Source organism: Podarcis pityusensis (assembly GCF_964106645.2).
Source record: "Podarcis pityusensis genome assembly, chromosome: 13".
Lineage (NCBI taxonomy): Eukaryota > Metazoa > Chordata > Lepidosauria > Squamata > Lacertidae > Podarcis > Podarcis pityusensis.
In genome coordinates, this window is record NC_138038.1 from 2,950,752 (window position 1) to 2,976,907 (window position 26,156).

Genomic DNA, 26,156 nt, shown 5'->3' on the forward strand with positions numbered 1-26,156 from the left:
CAAGCGCCTGGGGGCGAAATAAATTTTTTTTTCTTTATCCCCCCCCCCCCAAAATAGGTGCGTCCTATGGGCCGGTGCGTCCTATGGGCCGGTGCGTCCTATGGGGCGAAAAATACGGTATATATAGCTAGATAGATATATACTAACAGTTCCTGTACTAAGAGGTAGTCTCTAGACTAGGGCTGGGTGATATCTGATTTTCAACATTGTGATATATCACCAGCTAAACAATGCAATATAGCAATATATTATGATATCTGAAACACAGAACTATATAGGGTGGCCATGAAGGTCTGGCATGTGGATGGCCAAAGGAGCAGCCATGGAGATCTGCAGGAGGGGGGGTTGGCGATGGGGCTTGGGAGAGAAGGAGCAGGCAGTCTTGGATGTTGTGCAGGTGGGTGGTGGGGGAGATGGGGCATACAGAAGAAGCAGCAGGCAGTCTTGGATGTTGCATCAGCCGACAGAGAAAGAGAACTCCGCAGCTATCACAAGATGCTGAGATCAAAACTTTTCTGTCTTCAGCTGAGACAAACCACTGTGAAGCAGCCAGAGCAGGGAGAGGGAACACCGCTGTTATCACAAGGCTGGACACAGTTATTGCAAGGTGCTGGGGCTGAATCTGTTCTGTCCTCAGCTGAGACTTATTGCAAGGTGCCGAGGCTGAAACTGTTCTGCCTTTGGCTGAGACAAACCACGCACAGGGACAGGACTACTCAAATTGCTCACAATTATACTGCCCTCTGGTGTTTTGAATGATATATTGTCAAATTTGACCAAATATAGGTCAAATTTAATGAACCAGTTATCGTGATGCATTGAACGATATAGCAATAAATCGCACATAGCTGTAAGATCTAATCTTTAAAGCAGCATTCGGGGGGGGGGGGTTCCAGCATGGTTACCTGTTAAAAACACATAATGAAAATCCTCTAAGGGGTTTACTAGAAAATGCTTAGTAATGAACTAGGTCTCATGACCAAATGTTTACATTTGATCTAATTTCTTTACAATCTGTGCAAAGATAGTTTTACTCCAGGAAATTTCCTAGCATAGCTTCGGCAGATGACAAATAATATGCACATAACATTATTCCAAATCACTGTGTAGGGGCAAATGTACTGTTAAAACAATGCAAAATCTTTAACTAAAAGAGAATCAATATCTTAATCAGGGTCAATAATGACTTACACTCAAAGCAAAACCTGAGGCAAATTTCAAAGTTTCTGTTCAAAACAAAACATGCATAGAATTTTACCCAAAAGGTGAGAATAGCAAGATTTGTCGGGATTTGCTCACCCCCAATATCGACTTGTAATTTGAAGACCCTTGCATTCCCATTTATATCTAGTGCACAAAGCTCTTTCATAATTAGCATCCACATGACAACACTAATAACTAGCTGAGGGCAATAAAATTTGGTTTATTCAGGGAGAAGATAGGGAGGAAGAATTATCAATACTCCATTAAACCAATCAGTGTTTTGACAGAACAGCAGCATAATACTTTATCACAAACTGGGGAAAGCATGTTTAAAAAGATACAAGCAACATTTCCCAATGGTTCCCCTGCAATGCTCACTCCCAAGTTATATTTAATTAACAATATTGCTTTACTAGTGCCTTTTTACCTTCAGGTTAAATCCAAATTTTCCATCTTCATCTGGCAAAATGCGTATCAAAAGCAAGTCTCCATCAATAACTTCATTCTGGAAGACAAGGAAAAGAGGCTTTTGACCTGTGAAACATGTTAAGTACCACCTCAGTTGGATGACTTGGATAATCTTCATTAAACTACCTATCATAAACTACTTATCATGAGAAATTTTATCATGATAAACTACCTATCATGAGAAATTTTTGCAAACTGGGCATCCCCTCCACATAGATTTGTCCATTTCAAAGGAGCTATCTAGCCAAAGAACTATCTAGAACTATCTAGCCAAAGTCTGAAACTCTATGATAAGGCTAATTTTGCCCCTCTCTCTTAAAAAGATAATAATCCACAAGCAAACAAGGCAATTGACAAGTCAACACAAATGTACAGAGTATAAATACAACCATCAGTGTAATGGAACATACAATTCACATCCAGACACCCTCCAACTTCTCAATACATATTTACAAAGTATTTTTAAAAGCTTACTGTACAGATACACACCTCTTCTACAAAATGACCAGGATGGGGGCTGGGTTCCTTAGGATTGGAATTGATGTATGAAAGAAATGGCTGCTTGTCAACTGAAAAGGTATCCTGTTCTGTCTCACCTACACTGCTGTTTAAGCTTATCAGGAAGTGCCAGTTTCATCTTGTTTATCATACCTTATCAAAGTAGTACTGATTGGAGTCATCCATTAAAAGTCCTTTTGAAACATTTTCATTTGTTTCTAAAGACTGTTTATCTTTTCCAGTCAAAGGATGAGACCCTGAAAGGTTGCCAACTCCATTGAGAGTCTGAGACAAAACGTTCTGTGTTGAATTATTTTCCAATATGTTCCTTCATTAAAAAAACAAAGCAAGTTAAACATTATTAGCCAGACCACACTATTTAGTGTAAGCCAAGAATTTTTATGCAAAATGATTTCTTCTTCTGAATATAAGGATTTCTTTTTGACAAGCCAGTTGTGGGATTTTTTTTCAGGATTTCAAATTTTTCATTTACTTTAGCTCACTATATTCCAGCCCCACACTTTAAGATACAAGAAGAACATAATAAATATTCACATTTTCACTAGCAATATCAGCTCAAGACTCAGAAAGTTTTTCTGGTGCAGCAAAAATTAATATGTTAATAAAATATTTTATACACACACATGCTCAAATGTAACACTAAGTCAGACTTAAACTATGGTTTACCAGGGACCAGCTGAAATTGCACCCACCCCCTCCTCCCTTTCCTGTCTTGGAGGTGTGAGCATCAAACAGACCACAAGAGCAAGCCAAAAATAAACCAGGGCTTATTTCGAGAGAAGCAAATCAGCAACACTAGTTTATGAATGAATAAATAATACATGTTATTATGTTTTCTGGGATTTAACTTGATTAGAATATCTTAAAATTTCAGCTACAAGAGGAATTTGTGACACTGTTGGAAAACTCACTTTGGTGATTCCTGTTCTGATGATCTGCTGAAGAAAACACACACAAGCAAAGGATAATTAAACAAAATGTTTCATAAGAAAGATTTTAAGCAGTAGAGAAATGGTGTATTCAAAAACTAAGTATCAAAGGCTCATCAGTTTGATTTTATGCAGAAAGCAAAACTTGACAAGACGCTTTCTTCTATGAGACTAAAAATTATTCAGGCGTATACAGTGGTACCTCGGTTTAAGTACTTAATTCGTTCTGGAGGTCTGTACTTAACCTGAAACTTCTTAACCTGAAGCACCACTTTAGCTAATGGGGCCTCCTGCTGCTGCCGCACCGCTGGAGAGCCTGATTTCTGTTCTTATCCTGAAGCAAAGTTCTTAACCTGAAGCACTATTTCTGGATTAGCGAAGTCTGTAACCTGAAGTGTATGTAACCTGAAGCGTATGTAACCCGAGGTACCACTGTAGAACAAACTGCATTGGTACTCTACAAAATCATTTAAGCAACGCTCATTTGTCTCTCTAGAGTCACTGTTTCAAAATCTAGGCGAATTACATGTTCCATTTTAAAAACTGTAACTGTTGCAGAAAACATATACAGTACATTCTTAAAAGGATGCAAGGAAAATAACTAGTTTATCAAAATTCACTCATACACTGTTCTTATGCCCTTGAAGAAACGAAGAAAATATTTTGTTCACTCACACTGCCATCTGGGTCTATTAGTTTCATGAACCCTAAAGGCTGATTTGGAAGTGAACAACAGATAGAAAAGGCAGAAATGGGAATGACATATGCCTTCTGTTTCCCCTGCTTGTTTATATAATAGGGGTATGAACTGGGCCCAAGATTTCCATCATTCCCTGAGTTCCAACCCCACCCCAAATGTTATGCATCATTTGATGAGTGTTCCATGCAATATTTGGATCCTATGAATCCTCAAATATCTTTATACAAAAATTTATTTTCAGTATAAGATTTAACTTTCTATGGTACAGATTTTGCATTTTTAAACTAAGAACATGCAGCTTATATGCTGCTTAAGTCATTGAGCATTTCACTGCATGCACAGCATATATGTGAATGCAAAAAAGCAAAGAAACCAACAGTACAGTAGGGTGGAACTGCTTTGTGGTGTTTCCGGTGCTATTTAGATGGTAATTTCCAGAGCGTGATGCTTGGCGAGTGCTCTTTGGTCCCATGGAATCTTCAGTGCGCGTTTCCTCAGAGTTCAATTTTAACCCCTGTGCTGTTTAACATCTACAGTGGTACCTCTGGATACGCACACCTCTGGTTGCGTATCCTTCAGGATGCGAACGCGGCAAACCCAGAAGTATTTTTGCAGGTTTCACCGAGCGTGCATGTGCAAAAGTGCTCTACGCACATGCACAGAAGAGGCACCTCCAGTTGTGAATTCCTCAGGATCTGACTGGAGCTCCGGAACAGATCCTGTGCGCAACCGGAGATACCACAGTACATGAAATCGCTGAGTGGGGTTATCCAGAGGTTTGGAGTACATTGTCACACTGATGACACTTAGCTCTAAGTCTCCTTTACATCTGCAGGTGAGGCAGTGGATGTGCTGGACCACTGTCTTGATTGGATGAGTAAGGGACTGGATGGGAGCCAACAAACTGTAGCTCACTCTACGTAAGACTAAGGCACTGTTAGTGGATGGTTCCCGAGAGCAGATGAATGGGAGGCTGCTTGCTCTTGAAGGAGCTACACTCCCTCTGAAGGAGCAGGTACTTCTTGGGGCTACTTCTGGATCTTCCGCTGTCACTTGAGGCTCAGTTGGCCTCAGTGCCTTCCATCAACTTCGGCTGGTGGCCCAGCTGCACCCTTATCTGGACAAGAATAGCCTAACTTCTGTTTATGCTGTGGTATCCTCCAGGTTTGATTACTGCAAAGTGTTACACATAAGGAAGCCAATGGAGATGGTTCAGAAACTTCAGCTGGTGCAGAAATCAGAGACCAGGTTGCTCACTGTGGCAAGGTGGTTTGAGCATATTACTCCAATTCTGGACTGACTGCACTGATTGCCAATCAGTTTCCGTGCCCAATTCAAAGCACTAGGTTTGACCTATAAAGCCTTAAATGGCTCAGGACAACAATATCTCAAGGACCGCCTCTCTCCATATGAATCAACCCAGACCCTGTTATCATCACCCAAGGCCCTTTCTTTGGGTGCCTCCTCGATGAGATGTCTGGCAACATGAAAACAGGCCTTTTCTGTGGTGGCTCCATTTGTGGAAGGCTCTCTGTAGGGAGGCTTGCCTGGCGTTCCCCTTCAACCAGGCCTTCGGCTGATTGACATCCTATCCTTTTAAATGTGTTTGTGAGGATATTGGTTGATTTTGTGCTTCTTCTTGTTTTTTTGTATTTTTTTATCTTTTATTTTTATGCTGTGAACCATCCTGAGTCCTTCAGATGAAGGGCAGTATACAGATTTAATTAAAAAAAATGCATTAGTGATGTCTCTAATTAGGAATTTGGTACTTCTGACTAAACACTCAGGGTTATGGTATCAGTCTTCGTTACTAGCATTATTCTTTTACTACTGAAATATTTAATATGAAATATCTTCTTAATTTTGTTGTTTGCCAATTATCAGTGCAGAGTAGCACTGAAATCACTGTTTGTAGAGGTTATTTACCTTCTCCATGGGCTGCGACTCTGGGACAACTCTGAATCACTATCCTTGGAAGCTGGGGAAACTTTGTAGGTGTAAAACACATCTTCTGTTTCAGTTATATAGGAAATCTCATTTGCAAGGTTATCTACAGATGAGTGTCGTGGTTTACGAATCTCATGACGTAATCTAGGACTTCGCCTTAAAAGAGGAAGGATTCAGAAGTTAGTTGTGATAGTATCTTTCTTAAACTTTTTTTAAATATGAGAAGCTTAATATATTATAACACACACTCAGAGGCTACAATTATTTCATCACTTGTTTAATATTTTAAAATTCAAAGCCCATTTATTCCAAGTAGACATGAGCTATAACATGCAGAACGGACCACAGACAAAACCTATATAGAAGAAATGTGTTTACTCATTAATAAATGCTATTATGTTCAATGAGGCTTACACTCAGATTAGCATACACAGAATTGCAATCTAAACACAATTTTCTACTTTTAAGTAGAAAAACAGAATGTGAAATTCTGTTTAACTTCAAGCAAGTATCACAACTACTTAGGATAGGTTCCTCCTTCTAGAGTCAGGAAGTCAGTCTTTATATTTTAGAATTGTGGGAGAAAGAACCCCTCCACTACTTCCTTGCATATTGAAGCTGTTGAATCAAAAGCCATATCCAACAACCAAGAACTGACTATTGGAAATAATTGCAGTAACATTTTGAAATATACCGGTAGCTATTTTGAATCTTTATTATTCATCTTTAAGAGAGATCTTAATCACATCAAAATTAAATTTTGACACAAATAAAACTTTGCCTTGTGCTCATGTCCCCTCCCATTTTATGGAAGATAAAAAGATAATTCTTACCAGTTTGGGGTAACTGGAGGAGACCGAGAAGGAAGACTTTTGGTCTCTAGGTGTTCAGCTGACAAAGATCTCCTCATAGCTGCATTCCAAATCATACCACCTATTACTTTTTTGCAGTAATGATTGTTAGAAGATCTGAAATAAAACAACATACTTTAGACAAAGTACTTTGTGCATAATAAATCTTTGTTTTAGGTGCAGAAAGAGGAAATTCTTACTGGAAATTCATGTTCTCTAAACTCCCAGAGGACATTTTAATTCTTCAGGAAGCTCTCTGCCCTTAGCTCATTGAGCAGAGCCAATGACTTGTACTGCCTCCTCCACAGAGAAGGATGCCTCTGCCCTCCCAAATCAGACTAGAAAAACAGAAAGATCCCTTCCACTTAAAACTATATCTCTATAAAAATTTATTGAAATCATTAGAAATCAGCACTGCCACAGAAACATCCAGCAGCAGAACTTTGATGATGCTTTGTGGAAGCAAGCAAGCAGAGCTGTATTTAACCAAGCAATTAAGCAGATTGCCTCTAGCTCAGGGGTCGGCAGCCTAAGGCCCATGGGCCAGAAGCAGCCCACAGAGGCCGTTTAACCGGCCCACAAGCTGCCCCCGAACCAAGCCGCCTGCTTGGCGAGTCCCCATGCACTGCGCTAAACTGGCACAGCATTGTGCAGCAACTCTCTTCTGTGGCTCAGAAAATCGCTTCTGTGCATGCCCAGATGCCGGAAATCGCGTCTGCGCATGTCTGCTTCTGTGCAGGTGCGATTTCCGGCCCACGGACATGCGCAGACGCGATTTCCGGCGTTGCACTGCACCGGTCCGGCCCACGGAGGATCTCCGCAGGAGTGATCCGGCCCATGCCCGGTAAGCCTTGCTGATGTCCCAACTGGCCTTTCAAATCCTGATGAAGGACTCAGGAAAATGTACTTTGTTAAGAGGTGCCCTGCACATTCTTTCGGATGTTGACAGACTTTGTACTTTTCCTTCCAGCTTGTTCTCCATGAGCAGCAGCATGCAACATGTCTTGGATAGAATGACTGGAAACAGCCTGGATGGAAAGTAACCTGTCAATGTCTGCCAACTCTCCTTTCAAAAGCTAATCCTCCTCTCTGTGATCAGACTCCAGAGAAGTTTGTGACCTGGCTTGTGGTAGCTGGGAAACAATATTATTTATACTAAAGAGAATTCTCACCAGCACCAGAACTAGGAATCACTACTGTATTGGCCAAACTGAGGTTTATAACAAGGAAAACTACGAACTCCGCAGCTTCTGGGGAACTGAGTAAAGAGAGAAAAGAAGAAAAATCTAGTTCACACTCTGAAGAGCAAGGCATTAAACAGAAGTTCTTTAGAATGCTGCTGCTGTGGAAGTCAAAAAGTTGCCAGAGAGAAAGTGGGAGCTACATCCCTTTACTGCATGCACTCAGAAGGGGGACAGGCTTCCCTTCAAAATGCTCATCTTTCTGTCAAAAGTTCTGATTGCAGCTCTACAAGAGAACAGAATCTGTAATGCGGAACTGCACACAGAACATGAAGAACATCAAGTTTCATTAAACTAGTTGTCGGACACATGCCAAATATAGTCCAGGCTAGCCCTTGCTGTGTTCCACACTGGTAGTTATTTTAAAGTTCATTTCTTTGTTTCCTTAGAATTGACCCATTCCAATTTTAACAGACTCCCCTGGCTTCCCTGTGGGACAATTTCCAGGCTTCTAGTGATGTGCTGGGAAGTCAACCTGAAATTTACAAAATCAGTCTTAAATTATTCACAAAACTGTTTAAGTATTATATATGTAAACGGGTTTCAGAATTACATTCAGAAGTATTCTGTTTAAGAGCTCATACTCACTTGGTTGGTGTTCTAGAACTCGTGGTCCAATAATGGGAAAGTAACTTTTCATGAGGTAGCATCTTCTTTGCCTGGAAAAATGTGTGAAGCTCCACACAAGATTTCCACAGGTTTTTGCATGCTCGGTAGTTTAGCATATTGAAGGCAACTATGTGTTCCCTGGATTCATTCTGCAACAATAAAATGTGTATCAGAATTATTCTAATCAATAATTAGAATATGTATAAAGTATTGCTGTAAGAGGTTACCACAGTAAAGAGATTACCACAGGACAGACAACAGAAGTTAGGCTATCCCTGTCCAGATAGGGGCACAGCTGGGCCACCAGCTGAAGCTGATAGAAGTCACCTGTGCCACTGAGGCCACCTGAGCTTCAGAAATACCCCCAAGCTACATGCCTACTCCTTCAAAGGGAGTATACCTCCATCAAGAGCAGACACCCTCCCATCCACTCAGTCTAGAGAAGCAAATACTCTCTTATCTGGACTGAGCTTCAGTTTGTTGGCTCTCATCCCTTGGCCTTGTGAACTTACTGGAGCAGCTGGTTAGCCTCGGATGAAGTTACATAAAGTTTGGGCGTTCCTGGGGACTACTGTCTTATAAGAATTTTATATACAAGGCAAGACCAATTTGTAAATGTTAACACTGAAACGGAAATATATGATGTATTTTCAGCTTTGACTTAAAGTAGAATTTACAGATGCAAATACAGATGTATGGTTACATGTTCCCAGTGCTTAGCAGTACTGGGTAATAGCTGCTTTCCACATGTACAGACTGTGGGGGTAGTTCCAAATAAGCTGTACTACAAATGTTGCAATTCTACCTTTTGCTGCAAGATGGCCTCATTATACTGTTTGCAACAGAAAAACAATTCTGCCAACATATATCTGTGGTAACAGTGTCAATATTGTCAGATTTGTACAAGCTTTCGTATATACATATACAAAATGTATATATTTCAATAGGTTCCAAATATTCTCCCAGCTCTCCCCTTCCCCTTTCCATGGATTGCCCTGAGTGCTTTACAATGATTTGAGGTAGAGGGCCAGAAAAATTGGACAGAGGAAAATGGTAGCAAACTCTTCTGAACAATTATAGCTTGGTCTGCCAAAGGAAGTACTGAAATAAAATGAACATGGACAGATTGAATAAAACTGCAGAAATTATAAGTTTATTTTTTTGTAAGGAGCAAAGGAAGAGTTACTGAACCCATCAATCAATGAGACAGCAAACAATGCTTAAGGTTAACATTCTTCACTATGAAGAAATCTGATCCACCTGCCACTTTGTAGGACATGCCATATTGGCTTTAATTTAAAGCTGCTTTTGTAACGCTTTTCTACAAAGCAGAAATCTGCAGCATGATTACCAGTAGACACCAGACACTTACTTGTAAAAGAAAATATGTATTTGGCTACAAATCTCTAGGGACATCAGCAGAGAATTTGTATGGATCAGATTTAGAAATAACCCGCATGAAAAATTTCTAAAGTGTTTACTGCTATATTCCACATGCTTTCACTCTAAGGGCTTCTCCAGATATTCTTTTCATTGCACATCCTTAATGATGTGTGCTCTTGATGCTATGGGGGCAGCTATACGTAATTCCACTTTATATAAATATGTGTTGGAGGCAGTGTTTCATACTGCTTCATTTCCAATCAATGCATATCCTGCAGTAGCCTGCTGAAATTGCATAACTTTTCATGCCACAAATATATGGGGGAGTGAGGGATACTGGCCGGCTTTTGTTATGCTATAGGCCCCTATAGCCCTTCAGCACAGCAATACTGCAGTAGCATTAGGGAAGCATTGGACAACCACCATTAAAGCAGAATAAATCAGCTGTCAATGAACTATTATTATGTCAATAATGTTAACACTGTCTGACCACCAAGCTTAGGGAGTCAGGAAACTTATTTGGCCTAAGTCGGTACAAAAATCAAACCAGAGCCTTCCAACCAAATTCTGCAAGTCCACTCTGCCCTCTAGGCTTCAGGCAGTTACACTATACAGAAGCAGTTAACCAAGAAGTCCAAAACACTGCAATTAGGGACTCAGGATTTCCAGAAAAGTGCACACCAAATTTAAGTGAGGTATTTTATTTACAGTGCATAAAAATACAGGTCAGAATAAAACAACAAACCCAGCTGATCTAGCCTGCAAGGTACATGGAGCCACACAACAGGAACAAACAGCACAGTGTGAAGCACAGAATAAAGGAATAACCCAAAAAACTGGCCCAGCAATTGACCCAGAGATTCCCAGCTAATTAGAAGCTCTGATAGCTAGAACCTTGAATTCATGTGTTCCCACAGAGGCACAGTTGCTGTTAATTAAGCAGACCACCATTCTGACTTGATCAAATTAATGATCAGATCTCATTACATCTTTTCTTTGAATTAAAAAGCAGGTGCAGGGCACAGGGTAGGAAGAAAATCTCTGATCAAGTATTCCGTCCAAACATCAATCACCTCTACAGCAATTAGCTTCACATATCATCAATGTATTATGAAATATACACTATAAGAAGGATCTCTGTACACCTTGTTTTCCAACTCATAGACATGGCCTTTAATTCATTGCTTCATCTTGTGGCAAGATTGGAGGTTAATTGCAAAAAAGTCTAGGGGTGGGGTGACTGGGGGAAACAAACTATACTCACATGTTTCTGTCGCTGCTGGATAAAGAACTTCTTTCGTTTAAACGAAATTTTTATTATGTTCACCCTAAAAAGGAACAAGTTATACCATATCATACTCTAAAAACATAACACAATCAAAACAAACATTGATAGAAAATACGGGTACAATAATGCACATCAGACTCAATGCTTGGATTGTAAAGTAAGTTAACTTAGAAGGTTCACATAAGGGAAGTTTCCTTTCTCCCCTTCCCTCTCACGCCTTTCTGGAGAATCGAGAGGCCCTCCTGAACCATGTGGGATGTTGCTGGGGAAGGGGAAATTACCTCCACCCCGGTCAGCAGCCCCACACCTTGGCACACTATTCAGAAGGGCTCCATTATATCTGAAACAGGAACTAAAATCTAAGTAAGTAGCTATAATTAACTAAAACATTCTCTTTTCTCAGAAAATCATTATCACTACCATAAGCTTGAAGCAAAATTTGAAATGAAAGGGAGAGCCTACATTCAAAAGTGCTTTCCTGTGCAATCCACTCAACCAATATACTTACGATTTGTAGGTAAGCAATAAAATTGTTAGTTACTTTCAAATTTTGCATGGAAATAAAATAGAGGTAATTACACACTGAAGGTATTGGGTGCAGCCCACAATTTCACAACAAAAACAATTGTTTCTAGGAAACAGGATTGGATCGGATTGCACAATTCCTGACAAGACTCCTACGCTCTGCTCTAACAAGCCGCATCCATCAAAACCAGCTGACAATACTGTCAAGCAAGCTTGGACTACATGCCCATCAAAAGACAGACCTGAGTCTAGGAACACCCATTCTTTGCATTCCTCAATCTAAAAGGTTGCTGTGCACATCCATGGGTTACAGGTGTGGCACATTCCATTATAATGGGCTGTCCACAGAAGTACTAACAAGCTTCCTATTGCAATCAATATGAATGCCTGAGGAATTTGGTATTTGTGAATTCCAATGCAAACTGACCTGATCTGCACGCTGTAGATGACATGCAGATTAAAATTATACTTTGGATTTTGCACTTCTCTGAATTTTGTGGCACATTTTTATTTTGTGATAATAATTTTTTTTTAAAGCACAGATTAATGGGAAAGAATTGGTTTATGAATGAACACAGAGAAAAGTGACATGGAACCCCCGAGTCATCCACGATTGGACCCTTTACCCTTTATGTACCCCAGCAATCATGATTTTTTCTGTTCTTGCAACTGGTAAGGCTTTTTATTTATTTTATTTCAAAATTAATAATTTCAGTCCCGACTGAACATTTCCCCCTCAACTTTTGTCAAGGGCAGATATTTAAGCATTTTATTTACAGCTGATTTGATGTTTTGTTTTTTAATGTCCCTTAATCTGGTTTGAATATTGTGATATATATAAAGCTCACTTGAATTATACAAGAGTTTCAAGTCAATAACATTAGATCTAACACAAGAACTATTTGCTCCAGACGTATCAAAGTGGATGTATCTTCTCCAAATTGATCTGGGGTTTTGCAGAACACCTTCAAGGTTTAATGTGAGTCAGCAATTACTTGGGGTCTGGTTCAGAAATTATCTCCCTTCCTGCTGTCAAAATAAATGTATCTGGGGAAAAACGAAAGCAAGCCGTAAGTTCTAACACTGATTTTGTTTCTCAGAGTCACCAAGTTTCAATGTTCAAACAATCCTGGATTCCCAGTTCAGTTAGTCACTGCTGTCTGTGGGGACAAGAACGATGGAGAAGCACCTGAGATCAAAAACCCAACTCCTGATTGCTCTCTAGGTATAATAGGGGAAAATATATAACCTGAACAAAAGTATTAAGTAATAATGATATTAAAGAGAATGCCTGAGCATGTGCAGAGCAGCTCAGCTCAGAAACTAACAATAGGAAGGGGCGTAGCTCAGTGGTAAACAACAACCTTTGCATGCACAAGATCCTAAACACAGACAGTAGCATATCCAACTAAAAATGATTTCAGATAGTGAGGCTGATAAAGATGTCACAGTAGAAAATAAATGAGACTAGATAGACCAGTGATGTGACTCAGTAAGAAGCAACTTCACATGTAACCATGGCTCAGTTCCACACACCAAGCATTAGAGAGCTGGATTTCTAAATAGACTTCAATCTCAACACCTTCCATCTTCAGTAGGGGTCTTTATGGGTATTATTTAAAAATGAGAGATTTGTTATTTTCATGTTCAGTCTTAAAACTTTATACACCCACCCATACCCCTAGTATCTTACCAAGGATAGAAGCTTGTGCAAATGAGTTTCCTATATACAGCAATACCTCCTGAAGCAATTCCAATCATAAGGTCAAGATTATGAAGATCCTAAAAATAAGAACCACAGAAAAAACTGGTAAATTAAAGCACTAAGAATCCTATTCTACAAATGGATACATGGAAGTTTGACTTTGAATTTCTCTCTGTGTGATGGGGGATAAAGAACTGGATGTCTCACATAAAAAGGAGCTGACCAATTTCTGTATTTGGGAGAAACAACCCAGACCTGCTTAATTAAAACACACAAATACCAGATATGCCAGAGTTTTTGCATGCCGTCATTACTGTGAGTGCATGCATTGTAGCTTAGTTGTCAGTGGGTGCTGGTTATGATGCCATTTACTGGAGCTGAAATCCAAAGAAATGGATGACTATGTCTGCATATGGAAGGAAAGTTAAAGTTGGTGTTTCCTCAAACAGCAATTCTTCACCACACAGCAACCCCCCATTTAAAACTGAAAGGACTTTCAAAAACAGTTGGCAATATGGTGAGGACTGGGAGGGTGTGTTTCCCCAGAAACATGCATACTGTCAGGGAACTGCCATCGGAAGGAAAGGAGGTGGAAGGGCTCACACAGGTTGGGAGAGACTCAGCAGCTGAAGAGGGAACCAGTAGGGGGAGAAGAGCTGAGCTGAGGGAAAGTGAGCAGGAGGGATGGCTCCGAGACACTTCCAGCGAAAACAGTGGGGAGGTTTCAGGACCTCCTGTAGGGACACCCACTCCTCGCCGGAAACTGTCACGCAGAGAGTCCAGAAGACGTGTTTCCGTTAAGGAGCTTTTATGTTGGAAGCGATTCCGAAAGCAACCACTGTCGGAATCTGCAAGCGACTGACAGAGCCATGTTTAAGGGGCTCCGTTACAGACAGAGGTTTGCAAACTTGACCAAACTCTGAGGGACTTGGATTTTACGCACAAGCAGCTCATCGTCCCATCACAGCATTCCGACAGTCTCTGTGAGCAGTTTGTGCAGGAGAAGGCATCATGAGCAACCCAGCCGGAACCGGAGAAGCAGGAGCTGGAGCGGGTCCAAGCCTGGAAGAAAGGTACCGGGCGTTGGAGGTCCAGCTAGCGCTGCAGACGGCGAGGCTCGAGGAGAGGAGGGCTCAAGATGCAGAGAAGGGGAAAACCACCCCGCTCGCCAGAAAGTTGCCAGGATTGGTGCAGAAGTTTGGGGGGGAGGCCAAGGACTATCATGCCTTTAGGACAGAGATGCAATATGCCCTTAATCTGCAGTTTGATGACTTTCCCGACGAGGAATCGCGGGTGGCTTTTGTGATTGGGCATCTCGAAAAGGGGGCGAAAGACTGGGTGAGGCCCCTGATGGCAACAAACAATGACATCCTGAAGGATACGAGGAAGTTTTTTCGTGCAATGGATTTGATGTTTTCCAGCGATATTGAGCAGGGAGTGGTATGCAGACAGTTAATGGCGTGCAAACAGGGGAGCCGATCTGTGCGTGAGTACTGGACTGAGTTTACCATGTTGATCCATAAATTGGGGTGGGATCTATCGGCGGAACCCATTCAAATGCTCTTTGAAGAAGGGCTTGCTTCGGCGGTAAAGGATGAACTTTCCCGGGCGCCCAGGGCGGAGTCTATGGACCAGCTGACCAAATCAGCGCTGACCATAGGAGCGCGCCAAGAGGCAAGAGCCTTGGAGAGGCGGGAAGGGAAGGGGGAACGTTGGAGGGAGCTTCGCATTCCAGAGATTCCAGAGCCACCGTTCCCGCCGGGAGAGCCGATGGAAATTGGAACAGCGCGCGCGCGCGCAGTTTCAAAGCCCAGTGAAGAGCGGAAGAAGGAGGGAAAGGGCGCCAAGAAATGTTATCTCTGCCAACAGCCAGGTCATTTTGCCAGAGTCTGCCCCCAAAGAAAGGAATGGCAAGGAATGGCGGGAGCTGTTGGGGAGAGGGAGGAAAAGGTACCGGAGCAAGTAAAAGCCAACGCCTGGCTGCCACCGTCGGGGCACAGCAGCCAGGCCAAAGAGCAGTGAAAGTGCCCACGCCGGAACCTCCTAAACCCGCCCTAGTGATAGAGGTGTTACTAGAGCTGCCTAACGGACACCCACTAAAGATAAAGGCGCTATTGGACTCAGGCAGCTCCTGCAATTTCATGAGTAAGGAGTTTGCTGCTGAGCACCAGATACAGACTATCCCTTTAAGTAACCCTTTGCAGGTGACCACGATCGATGGAAGGGAGCTGCTGGGAGGAGAAGTCAGCCAGCAGACCGTCCCAATGATAATGAGGGTAGCAAGACACACTGAGCTAATAGCGTTTAATGTGGCTACCTTGGGAGGAGCTCCCATTATTTTGGGGATGAGCTGGCTAGCGTTACATGATCCGCTAGTGGGCTGGCATCAGAGAGTGGTCTCCTTTGGGTCAGCACATTGTCTAGAACACTGCAAAGAGCGGGAGGCTCAAGGAGGGGCCAGAGCCACTCTAGCAGGGACGGAAGTAACGGAGAAGGGGAAGGTTCCCCAACAATACGCCGACCTGAGCAACGTCTTCAGCGAGAGGGAGGCAGACAAACTACCCCCACATAGGCCCTTTGACTGTCAAATCAATTTACTCCCTGGGGCACAGCTCCCTGTAGGCAAGCTGTACGCCATGTCAGACAGAGAGATGCAGGAGCTAAGGGAGTTCATTGACAAGAACCTGAAGAGAGGGTTCATCAGAGAGTCCAGGGCGGTGGGGGGCAGCCCAGTGTTTTTTGTGGACAAAAAAAAACACGGACAAACCCAGGCTTGTAGTGGACTTCAGGGCCTTAAATGCAGTGTCAGAACCAGTGACTTTCCCGATGCCCAGAATTGATGACATTTTGACAAGGGTCAGGAAGGGAAAGATTTTTACTAAACTGGACCTGAGGGGGGCGTACAACCTGATACGAATAAGGAAGGGGGATGAATGGAAAACCACCATGTTCACCCCTTTGGGGGCATTTGAATATTTAGTTATGCCCTTCGGCCTACAAGCAGGCTCCGCGTGCTTTCAATCGTTTATGAACCACGTCCTGGGGCCTTTGCTTTACAAGAATTGTGTGGCCTTCTTAGATGACGTGTTAGTATATTCAGAGACTGAGGAGCAGCATGTAAAAGACGTCAGGGAAGTGTTGGGCAGACTGCAAGCCAATCAGCTGTGGGTGAAGCTAGAGAAGTGTCAGTTTCATGCCAAGGAGGTGGAATTCCTGGGGTACCGCTTGTCGGACAAGGGATTGGCCATGGATCCTGGCAAGGTCCAAGCGGTACTGGAATGGAAAACACCGAAAACAAGGAAGGATGTGCAAAGATTCCTTGGATTTGGAAACTTCTATCGGAAGTTCATCAGAAATTTTGCCCACTTGACGGCTCCCATTACGGACTGTCTCAGCAGTAAGAGGAAATTCGTTTGGACGGCGGAGGCGGAGCGAGCTTTTGAGGAACTGAAAAGGGCGTTCGCTTCGGAAGAACAGCTCCTGCATGTGGATTTACAAAAACCGATGCGAGTGGAGACGGACGCATCAGACCGGGCTGTGGGGGCGGTGCTTCTGCAGCCTGGGAAGGAGGAGTCAGAGTGGAGACCGTGTGCCTTTTTTTCGCGAAAGCTGAACAAATCTGAGAGGAACTACACGGTGTATGACCGAGAACTACTTGCCATTCATGAAGCGTTCAGGAGATGGAGGCATTTATTAATTGGGGCACAACATAAGGTGCAAGTGTGCACGGACCACAAGAACTTAGAGTATTGGAGAACGGCACGAGTGCTCAACCAACGGCAAGTGCGATGGGCCCAGGAGTTCTCCAAATTTCACTTTGAAATTTGTTATGTGCCAGGTCCAGAAAATGTTAGGGCGGACGCTCTCTCACGCAAACCTGAATATTTGGAAGGGGAGGGGGGACCCGAAGAGAGACATGTCATCCCAGAGGACCGCTGGGTGTGTGGGGCGGCATTGGTGGGGCAAAGAGAACTGGTAGAGGAAACAGAGAATGATGAATATGCCCAGAATAAGCTCAGAGGTCTTAGGGGTGAGGGAGAGGAACCAGGGGGTTTTGAGGAAAGAAATGGAGCGTTGTATTACAAAGGGGCACTGTATATCCCCGAAGGAGACTTAAGGGGGAGGGTACTCAAGCAGTTGCACGACAGCCCCACGGCGGGGCATTTTGGACAACACAAAACCATGTGGTTGGTCACCAGGGAATTTTGGTGGCCTAAGGTGAGGGAAGATGTACGGGAGTATGTAAGAGGGTGTGAGCAATGCCAGCGAGCCAAAGGGGAGAGGCGGGCGCCGGCGGGGCTATTAGAACCCTTACCAACCCCAGAACGACCTTGGGAGGCAGTGTCGATAGATTTTATGACTGATCTGCCGAAGTCCAAGGGGAAAACAGCCATCATGGTGGTGGTAGACCTACTAACAAAGATGTGCCACTTTGTAGCCTGTTCGCATGCAGTCACGGCGGAAGAGACAGCGAAGTTATTTGTAGAACACATTTTTAGGTTGCACGGAGTGCCATTGAGGGTGGTCTCAGACAGGGGAAAACAATTTACTTCCAGGTTCTGGAGGAAGCTCATGAGCTTACTGCAGGTGGAGGTCAACTTTTCGACTGCCCGGCACCCTGAAACCAACGGGCAGGCGGAAAGAGCAAACGGTGTCCTCCAGCAATACCTGAGGTGTTATGTCAATGACAGAGAGAATGACTGGGTAGAGAAGTTGGCGCTGGCGTAATTTGCCTACAACAATGCAGAGAATGTGTCCACAGGGATGAGCCCCTTCTTGGCTAATTATGGGTGTCATCCCAGGGCATTCCCAGGGGGAGGAGGGGAGAGATGGAGCGTCCCGGCAGCCGAGCATTTTGTAGAAGAAATGGAAGCAATCCATCGTCAGCTCCAACTCAACTTAGAAAGGGCGAAGGAAGAATACAAGAGGCAGGCAGACAAGAACCGAAGGGAAGGTGAAACCATAAGGGTGGGAGATCGGGTGTGGCTGTCAACCCAAGGGTTGCCGTTCAAAGGAGGTTGTAAGAAATTAAGACCCAGGAGGTTGGGTCCCTTTGAGGTCATTCAACAAGTCAACCCAGTGGCTTTCAGGCTCCGGTTACCCAACCACATGAAACTGCACCCAGTATTTCACAGGTCGTTACTGTCACCGTATGAGGGGGGACGAGAAGGGATGTCCACTCGGGGACCGATCATAGAAGAAAGGGAATGCAGCAGCCATGTGGCAGAAATCCTCGACGCCAGGTGGAAGGGGGATCAGGTGGAGTATTTGGTAGCGTGGGAAGGAGAACCGGAGTCAGAAAACACTTGGGTAATGGCAGAAGATATCAATGACGAGGTATTGATAGAAACGTTCCATCAAAGGTTCCCAAGGAAACCTCAGCCTGTGGAGAGGTTCCGGAGGGAATACTTTGGGACCACCGATGAAGAGGAGGAGTTGGAAGGATTCACGGAGTCGGAAGGGGAAGGGGAGATGGACTCTGAGGAGGAGGAGTACTTCGAGACCAGGAACCGCAACAGGTGGAGAGAAGTGTTCGAGACATCGGAAGGTGAAGGAAGTTCCTTCCGGGGGTTTGCCTCCTCACCGCCCATAGAGGAGGGGGCGGGAGGGGGTGAAGGGGGCCCTGGAGGGGAGGTGGATGTCAGGGAACTGCCATCGGAAGGAAGGGAGGTGGAAGGGCTCACACAGGTTGGGAGAGACTCAGCAGCTGAAGAGGGAACCAGTAGGGGGAGAAGAGCTGAGCTGAGGGAAAGTGAGCAGGAGGGATGGCTCTGAGACACTTCCAGCGAAAACAGTGGGGAGGTTTCAGGACCTCCTGTAGGGACACCCACTCCTCGCCGGAAACTGTCACGCAGAGAGTCCAGAAGACGTGTTTCCGTTAAGGAGCTTTTATGTTGGAAGCGATTCCGAAAGCAACCACTGTCGGAATCTGCAAGCGACTGACAGAGCCATGTTTAAGGGGCTCCGTTACAGACAGAGGTTTGCAAACTTGACCAAACTCTGAGGGACTTGGATTTTACGCACAAGCAGCTCATCGTCCCATCACACATACATACACACACATCACAAAAATCCTGCTGAGCACCCAATTCCAAGGCAGCCCATACTATGCAAGTAAACATTTCAGTCTAAAACTATAGCTTAACTGAAGCTTTCTATAGAAGCAACTGACTTATGCCACTGAGAATGCTTCTTGCAATGTCAATTATAAAAAAAGGCAGAAGAATATATTAAAATCTCAGTTGAGAATTGGCAATATTGCAAGTTTTTCTCAAATCCATATTTTAACATGCTTAAAAGTAAAGGACAACAAGTCCTGCTTAAGAAACTAAGTTATAAAGATGCAAATTACTTAATGGTAATGTCCCCATAGGTGTATAAGAAATAGAAGTTTTTTATGCTTAGCTGCTTTAGGTGCAAAAAAAGAGCATTTTCCTCTTACTTAGCTATTTTAATATTAAGGTATGTATGAATTTTTTTTAAAAAAAAAGTTTAAGTACAAGTTGCTCTAAATATAAAAAAGAACTGTAAACATACTCTACCACTGTGTAATTCTACTCCATAGAATTCAAGTGTTCTTGCTATATTAATGTAGCAGGACTCTGCTTCTGACTGACTGAGGCCCCTAGGGGAAAAACCAATAAGGTATTAAAGGCAATAAAATCCTAATTGGAAAGTAATTTATCTATAACAGAAACATTAAGTACCGTTATGAAAATAAATTCAAGCTACACATTCAAAGAAAAATCTGAACTCTTTTTCCACATTTCACTCACGGGGTAATCTCATGATGGATTCGCCTACAGTCATTATGTAGAAATACATCTGCAGTTTAGGTTTCTATTACTGTGGGCAGATCTATGTCCCTCCAAAAAGCAAAGGACTTGCTTCCCATATAAGGAAACTGTGTGTTAGTATTGTCATACAATGAGAAGCAGAAATATAGCAGTAAATTAGCAGCCCAAACTTTTAGGAAAACTCCAGATTTTCAGAGTTTTTGGTACGTATTCTCTCCAGTGTATAAGTAGAACCAATGTTACTTAATAGTCATCAGTTCACCCAGCACATCTGGGTATCTCATGCATACAGGTTTGGGGCTGCCAAATTCCTAAAAAATATAAAAATCCCCAAATTTGGAACCATTTTTATTAATGTGTCTTATAGTCCAAGAACTAAGATATCTTTGCCAATTACTGGGAGCCTACACTATGAAGTCTGAATATACAATATGCTGTGAATTAATAATCTGAATCACATTTAAATTCTATACTTCATGCAAATTATCCATTTATGTAAATATCACAATACAGTGGTACCTCGGGTTAAGAACTTAATTCATTCTGGAAGTCTGTAAGTCTGTTCTTAACCTGAAACTGTTCTTAATCTGAAGCACCACTTTAGCTAATGGGGCCTCCTGCTGCTGCTGCGCCACCTCTGCACGATTTCTGTTCTCATCCTGAAGCAAAGTTCTTAACCCGAGGTAATATTTCTGGGTTAGTGGAGTCTGTAACCTGAAGCGTATGTAACCCAAGGTACCACTGTATATATTACTATTTCAGAAAACAATACCTGTGCTGTTCATGCAGCGATTCAACTTTGGTTGTGAAATCTTGATTTTGCTCTGGAATAAAGCAATACTCTGAAAGGTATCCTGGAAGATGGGTGGAACCATTGTAGTCTCCAAGCTGAGCTTTTTTGGGATAGGTGGGTGGGTGGCGGGATGAAAAATAAAAGAACACACATGATAATTGTTTTCTTAATGCAAATGCAAAGGTGCTTAACAAAATCTTACTCTACACAAATGGCACAATGAATAATGTCACGTAACTCCTACAGAAGTTCCTAATATTGCTCCACTTTCTTCCATTGAGATATGTGAGAAAATACAGCCAGGAATAGCATGCCAACGCAATACTTGGTTCAAGATGAATAAGGGTCAGAGACAGGAAGTATACCCAAAATCAAAGGTAATGAACAGTCCTAAATGTAAACAAAGAGCAGTGATTTTATGGATTGGCAGACACCCATTCCTAAGTAAGAGTCATAGATTTAACAGTTTAAGCCCTCTATTATTTTACGTAGTTTAATAAAATGTTAATTTTCACTATTTCATAAAATCAGCTTTTTCAATGTATATTTTATATAAAAATGCTTAATACCTTTGATGATAAAGCAGCATACAAATTATGTTAAACTGAATTTAAATTAACTGAATTTAAAAGTTGCTTTTAAAATTGAACTCAAAAGAGCCCTATGATTAGGAATTAAAAACCTAGTTCAATCTGATGCTGGTCCTAAATTTCCACAGAATATCCAGTTGTTTATAGTAATCCTCTATGTCACAGATCTGTAAAGTTCCCACCATGAAACGATCAAACCAGTTGAGATCCCACTCATATTTAGGATTGGAGGTTCCTTCTGGCTTTAAAACCAGTTGAGAATTATTCTGCTTTGATTGTCAAATACAGGAAGTATCATGTTTTAAGACAACTGGAGCAAGCAGGGAGAAAATTATGGAGCCAAATCATGTGAAACTGAGAAGAGGACATTCTGTATTCCCCCTGCGCTTTGAAAAAGAAGGTACAGTAAACCCACAACATATTTGGGGGATATGTTCCAGGGATGATGCCTGAAGCCATAATCACATACAATGGTACCTCGGGTTACATACGCTTCAGGTTACATACGCTTCAGGTTACAGACTCCGCTAACCCAGAAATAGTGCTTCAGGTTAAGAACTTTGCTTCAGGATAAGAACAGAACTCGTGCTCCGGCGGCGCGGCGGCAGCGGGAGGCCCCATTAGCTAAAGTGGTACCTCAGGTTAAGAACAGTTTCAGGTTAAGAATGGACCTCCGGAACGAATTAAGTACTTAACCCGAGGTACCACTGTATAGTTAAAACACATTGGCTGCAAAGTCTTTTTTCCTGGACTTAGCTGCCCCCTTTTTAATTTTTTTAAAACTTTTCTCAAGCGCATAACGTTAAATACACACAAGTTAAATGTGTGTAAGTTGAGGGCTTACTGTACTGTATTTCAAACTTATATTTAAATATTAAATATTTAAATAATAATGTCTTAATGTACTCTTATATTTAAATATTCTCATATGAACTGAACTATGCTCTGAACTGGTTAGTGAACCTTTAGAGGCCTCAACTGGAACCAAAGTGGAATAACCTCAGTTGCAACTGAAACTAAACTGAACTATTTTCTGTTTTCCATCCCGTCAGTCATATTCCATCTTTCTGCACTCCCATCTCCACCCTGCAGAAGTTCTTAGAGGCAGCACAACACTGAAAGAGGTGGCAACTACTATGATTTGTCAATCCAGACAACACAGAAATTGTCCTGAGCAGCAACTCCAACTGTTCCAAACAACTAAAGGTCCACAACATTATGTGAACAGGCATTCATAATCTCTCTGAAATAGGAACTGTTAACTCTTGATAAAGTCTCTACATAGCTAGCTTTCTGAATCAATGGCAACTACTGTAACTTTAAAAACAGAACCAAGGCTGTACAGTATAAACATTTACTTGGCTAATAATGTTCCTTGTATATGCTGTTTAGTGCAGAGACTGCTGAAATTTGATAGCAGGTCAAATGGATCATGCTAACAAGTTTAGACACAACGTTGAATAGTTAAACATTAACTTGAATAAAGTTTGCTTAACATTAACACTTTCCAAGCAAGGTAAATGGAAAATATCTCACATACCATTTTTTAATTTTGGAGTCAACACTGGCACCAGCTGGTAAGCTCAGCTGGTTAGAGTGTGGTGCTGCAACACAAAGGTTGCAAGTTCGATCCCCATATGGGGCAGTTTCATATTCCTGCAATGCAGGGTCCCTTCCAGCCCTACAATTCTATGAATCTTGTGCAGAGGACTGCACCCTAGGTGACCTTAAGAAAAACCACTCTCTCTCTCTCTCTCTCTCTCTCTCAGCCTCTATGCTAAAACCATCAAACTTTTATTACTGATAAGCAAATTTGAATGACATTGGCTATGCAGGTGGTGGGGCCTAATTAAACCCACCAGGCCTCTGAGATGGGACAGACAAGCCTTTTTGGACTAAGCATGCTCACCTTTCCCAATACTGACATTGTATATGACAACAGTTGCAGGAAAGTGTGCTCCCTATTCTTCCTTCACAGCCCAAAAATTGTGGTGGTGGCATTTTTTTTGGATATCTTATTAATAGCATCTTTTTCTGTCACCCTGCACAATAAGTGAAGCAAGTGTTAGAAACAATGAACCAAGGAACTTCCTTGGGTGAACTACAAGGGACCTCATGCAGGCTGTATATTTTATCTATCTTATAGCAAGATGTTGCTGAAGAAATGATACAAGAGAGGTTGCATTGCAAATCAGACAGAACTTTGTTTCCATAATTTTAAAGTTATATTACCAACATATAACCAGAGATGATAGGCACCAGGCATTTCCTGAATACAACAGGACCTGAAATCAACTATAGCCCATGTCCATTAAAGCTTTCATGATATCTTTCTTCACAAGACACATGTTTAAAATCCTTCAAATGTGTTATATTATGCTAAATACTGCTCAAAGAGCAGTCTTATGGCACCTCAGGGATGAAAAGAATTATTGTTGTGAAAACTCATGGACCAGAGATCCACTTCATGTGAATGTGAAAATCTAAAAACTGCAAACAATGAACCAAAAGGAATGAAATGTAAGATGTGCAGTTTCTGACAATTCTATGTAAGTTTAAAGATATACAAGATAAGCAGAATGACCATTCACAATGGTAGTACTAGGTGGTAACACAATTTCCCTATTTATGTAGAGGAAACCACTGGATTATATCCAACTACAACTTTGACTTACAGAAAGAAAGCCTATGTCCACAAAACAGGGCACCTGAGTATTACTGATCCCCCACTCCCAGTGCAAATTCCAATATCCTTCAAAAATCTGCTTCTGAGAGTTAAAGGACCCTACAAAGCTGCATGGACATGGCAGAAGGCTGTAGTAGAAGGAAAGGCAAAAATGGGTGTCCCACATTGCATAAACTGATCATTTTCCACTAATGCAAAGCTGCCATCACTGGATGCATCCCACTGTCTTGAATAAATAATTTAAATTTTAATTATTGAAGAACTATAACTTTCAGATCAGCAGTAACATCTCCAAGGAAGCTGTATTTTTCCTTCACTTCCCCCTCTTCTTTTTTTGTTAGATATTTTCTCACTATCATTTGTATAAACACAATCTTATTTAGATAGCAGAAATGCTTTACCACCAAACCTGATCTGTTCAGGGAGAACTCCATTCTCAGACAAGCTTTGTAATATTTTCCAAGAATAAGAGCTGAAGATTCCAAAACAGCCTGTTACTCAAGAACAAGTTAGGAAACTAGCATATATATATATATATATATATATATATATATATATATAATCTGACTGGAGTACAGACCAATAGGGACCAAAGAAATAGTGAAATAGGACCAAATATTTTACTAATATACATCACAACTTACACTGAACTGCATATGATGCAAGTACCACAACTGAATTAACAGGGCATAACAACCTGAAAGGAAAAATTGAAATATGTTGATAACATTCTGTCTGAACTGTAGGTAAATGTCACAGCTCAAACATTATATGCCAATATATTTAGAATGCACTTAAACATCCACCAAATATCACAAAATATTTATGACAATTATTGTCATCTGTTATTAAAACTATGGTTTCTAACTTTAAAACTATTACCCCTTCATCAGATCAAGGTGTTTTCATATACAAAAGCAATTTTATTCATTTTGTTTTTCTCCCATATTTCATGCCTAAAGCACCTTTCAGGCAGCTGAGAGAGACAATACTGTGTGAATGCATCCACAATCTTTACAGCATACCTACCTGGAACACCAGCACATTGTAGTGACACATTTCACAACAACAACAACCTTAAAAATAGGTAATTATGTTTCACGTTTGTTTTGGAAATCGAGAACAAATTTACACTTCTTAAAAACTGGGTAAAGCTATCCAACATATTGAAAATGAAAATTATGAACAGTCAGATGTACCAGTGAAACAGATCTGCTATTGTTTTACTGTCAACATACTAGAAATATTGAATAAAAGTTAACTTATGTTGTAGCTTCATAGGTCCACAAAAGACAACTCTCCCACATGCTGTGCCTCTCACGCAAGGTTATTTTACATGAGTAACAGTGCCCTTTGAAGAATACTTACTTAGGAGAAAATTTGCAATGGGTTAATGAACTTTATATAGTGCCCCCTTTAGCATCTCAGTTCTAAGCCTTGTATTGTGAGGAGAATCAGAACTTACAGGGTTAAGCAGTTCTGTGTGTTGTCCTTACCTACTGAGGTGTGGCTTATTCACATATGGGGAATGTTTTTTGTTCTTTGTGTGTGAGTTACTTTCATTTTCCGCTGACAAACTGGGAGGATGTCTGCTCGATCTCCCGGATGATTTATTTTTGCTATGCTGTACATAAATTAAAGCTTCTTTAGATTAGGAAGAAGCTGGCGTGTGGACTGCTATTTATTGCACCTACACAAGGCACACACCACGGCTGCAAAACTCTGCTTGGAGCCAGGGAGAAGTCCAAAGGCTCAGAGGCACAGGGAAGTGTGCTGGACGCAAATCTAACTCAATATGTATACCTTATGAAACTCAATTCCTACAGAAGCTTAAAGGCACTAAATTTTTTTGACATTCTTCCTCTTAACACTATGGAGAAGTTTTCTTTTTCTTTTAACCTGGAGTGTTTCAACAGCTAACC

At 41.8% G+C, this 26,156-nt stretch overlaps 1 protein-coding gene across 9 annotated transcripts in view; it reads right to left on the bottom strand.

The window, feature by feature from the left end:
* PTPN3 (protein tyrosine phosphatase non-receptor type 3) overlaps nt 1-26,156 on the bottom strand; it is a 111,455-nt gene that overhangs the window by 22,301 nt on the left and 62,998 nt on the right. For 6 of the 9 annotated variants that reach the window (XM_080976596.1, XM_080976594.1, XM_080976599.1 and 3 more), the window contains 11 exons: nt 24,879-24,931; nt 20,938-21,058; nt 19,906-19,993; nt 13,357-13,445; nt 11,115-11,178; nt 8,447-8,616; nt 6,600-6,734; nt 5,746-5,922; nt 3,102-3,128; nt 2,323-2,497; nt 1,631-1,708 (listed from right to left, as the gene is read on the bottom strand). In XM_080976596.1, the coding sequence (XP_080832722.1) occupies nt 1,631-1,708; nt 2,323-2,497; nt 3,102-3,128; nt 5,746-5,922; nt 6,600-6,734; nt 8,447-8,616; nt 11,115-11,178; nt 13,357-13,445; nt 19,906-19,993; nt 20,938-21,058; nt 24,879-24,931 (1,177 nt within the window). Of the gene's footprint in view, nt 1-1,630; nt 1,709-2,322; nt 2,498-3,101; nt 3,129-5,745; nt 5,923-6,599; nt 6,735-8,446; nt 8,617-11,114; nt 11,179-13,356; nt 13,446-19,905; nt 19,994-20,937; nt 22,115-24,878; nt 24,932-26,156 lie in introns of those variants that run through there. The other 3 variants (XM_080976595.1, XM_080976602.1, XM_080976601.1) reach the window with 3 other exon arrangements.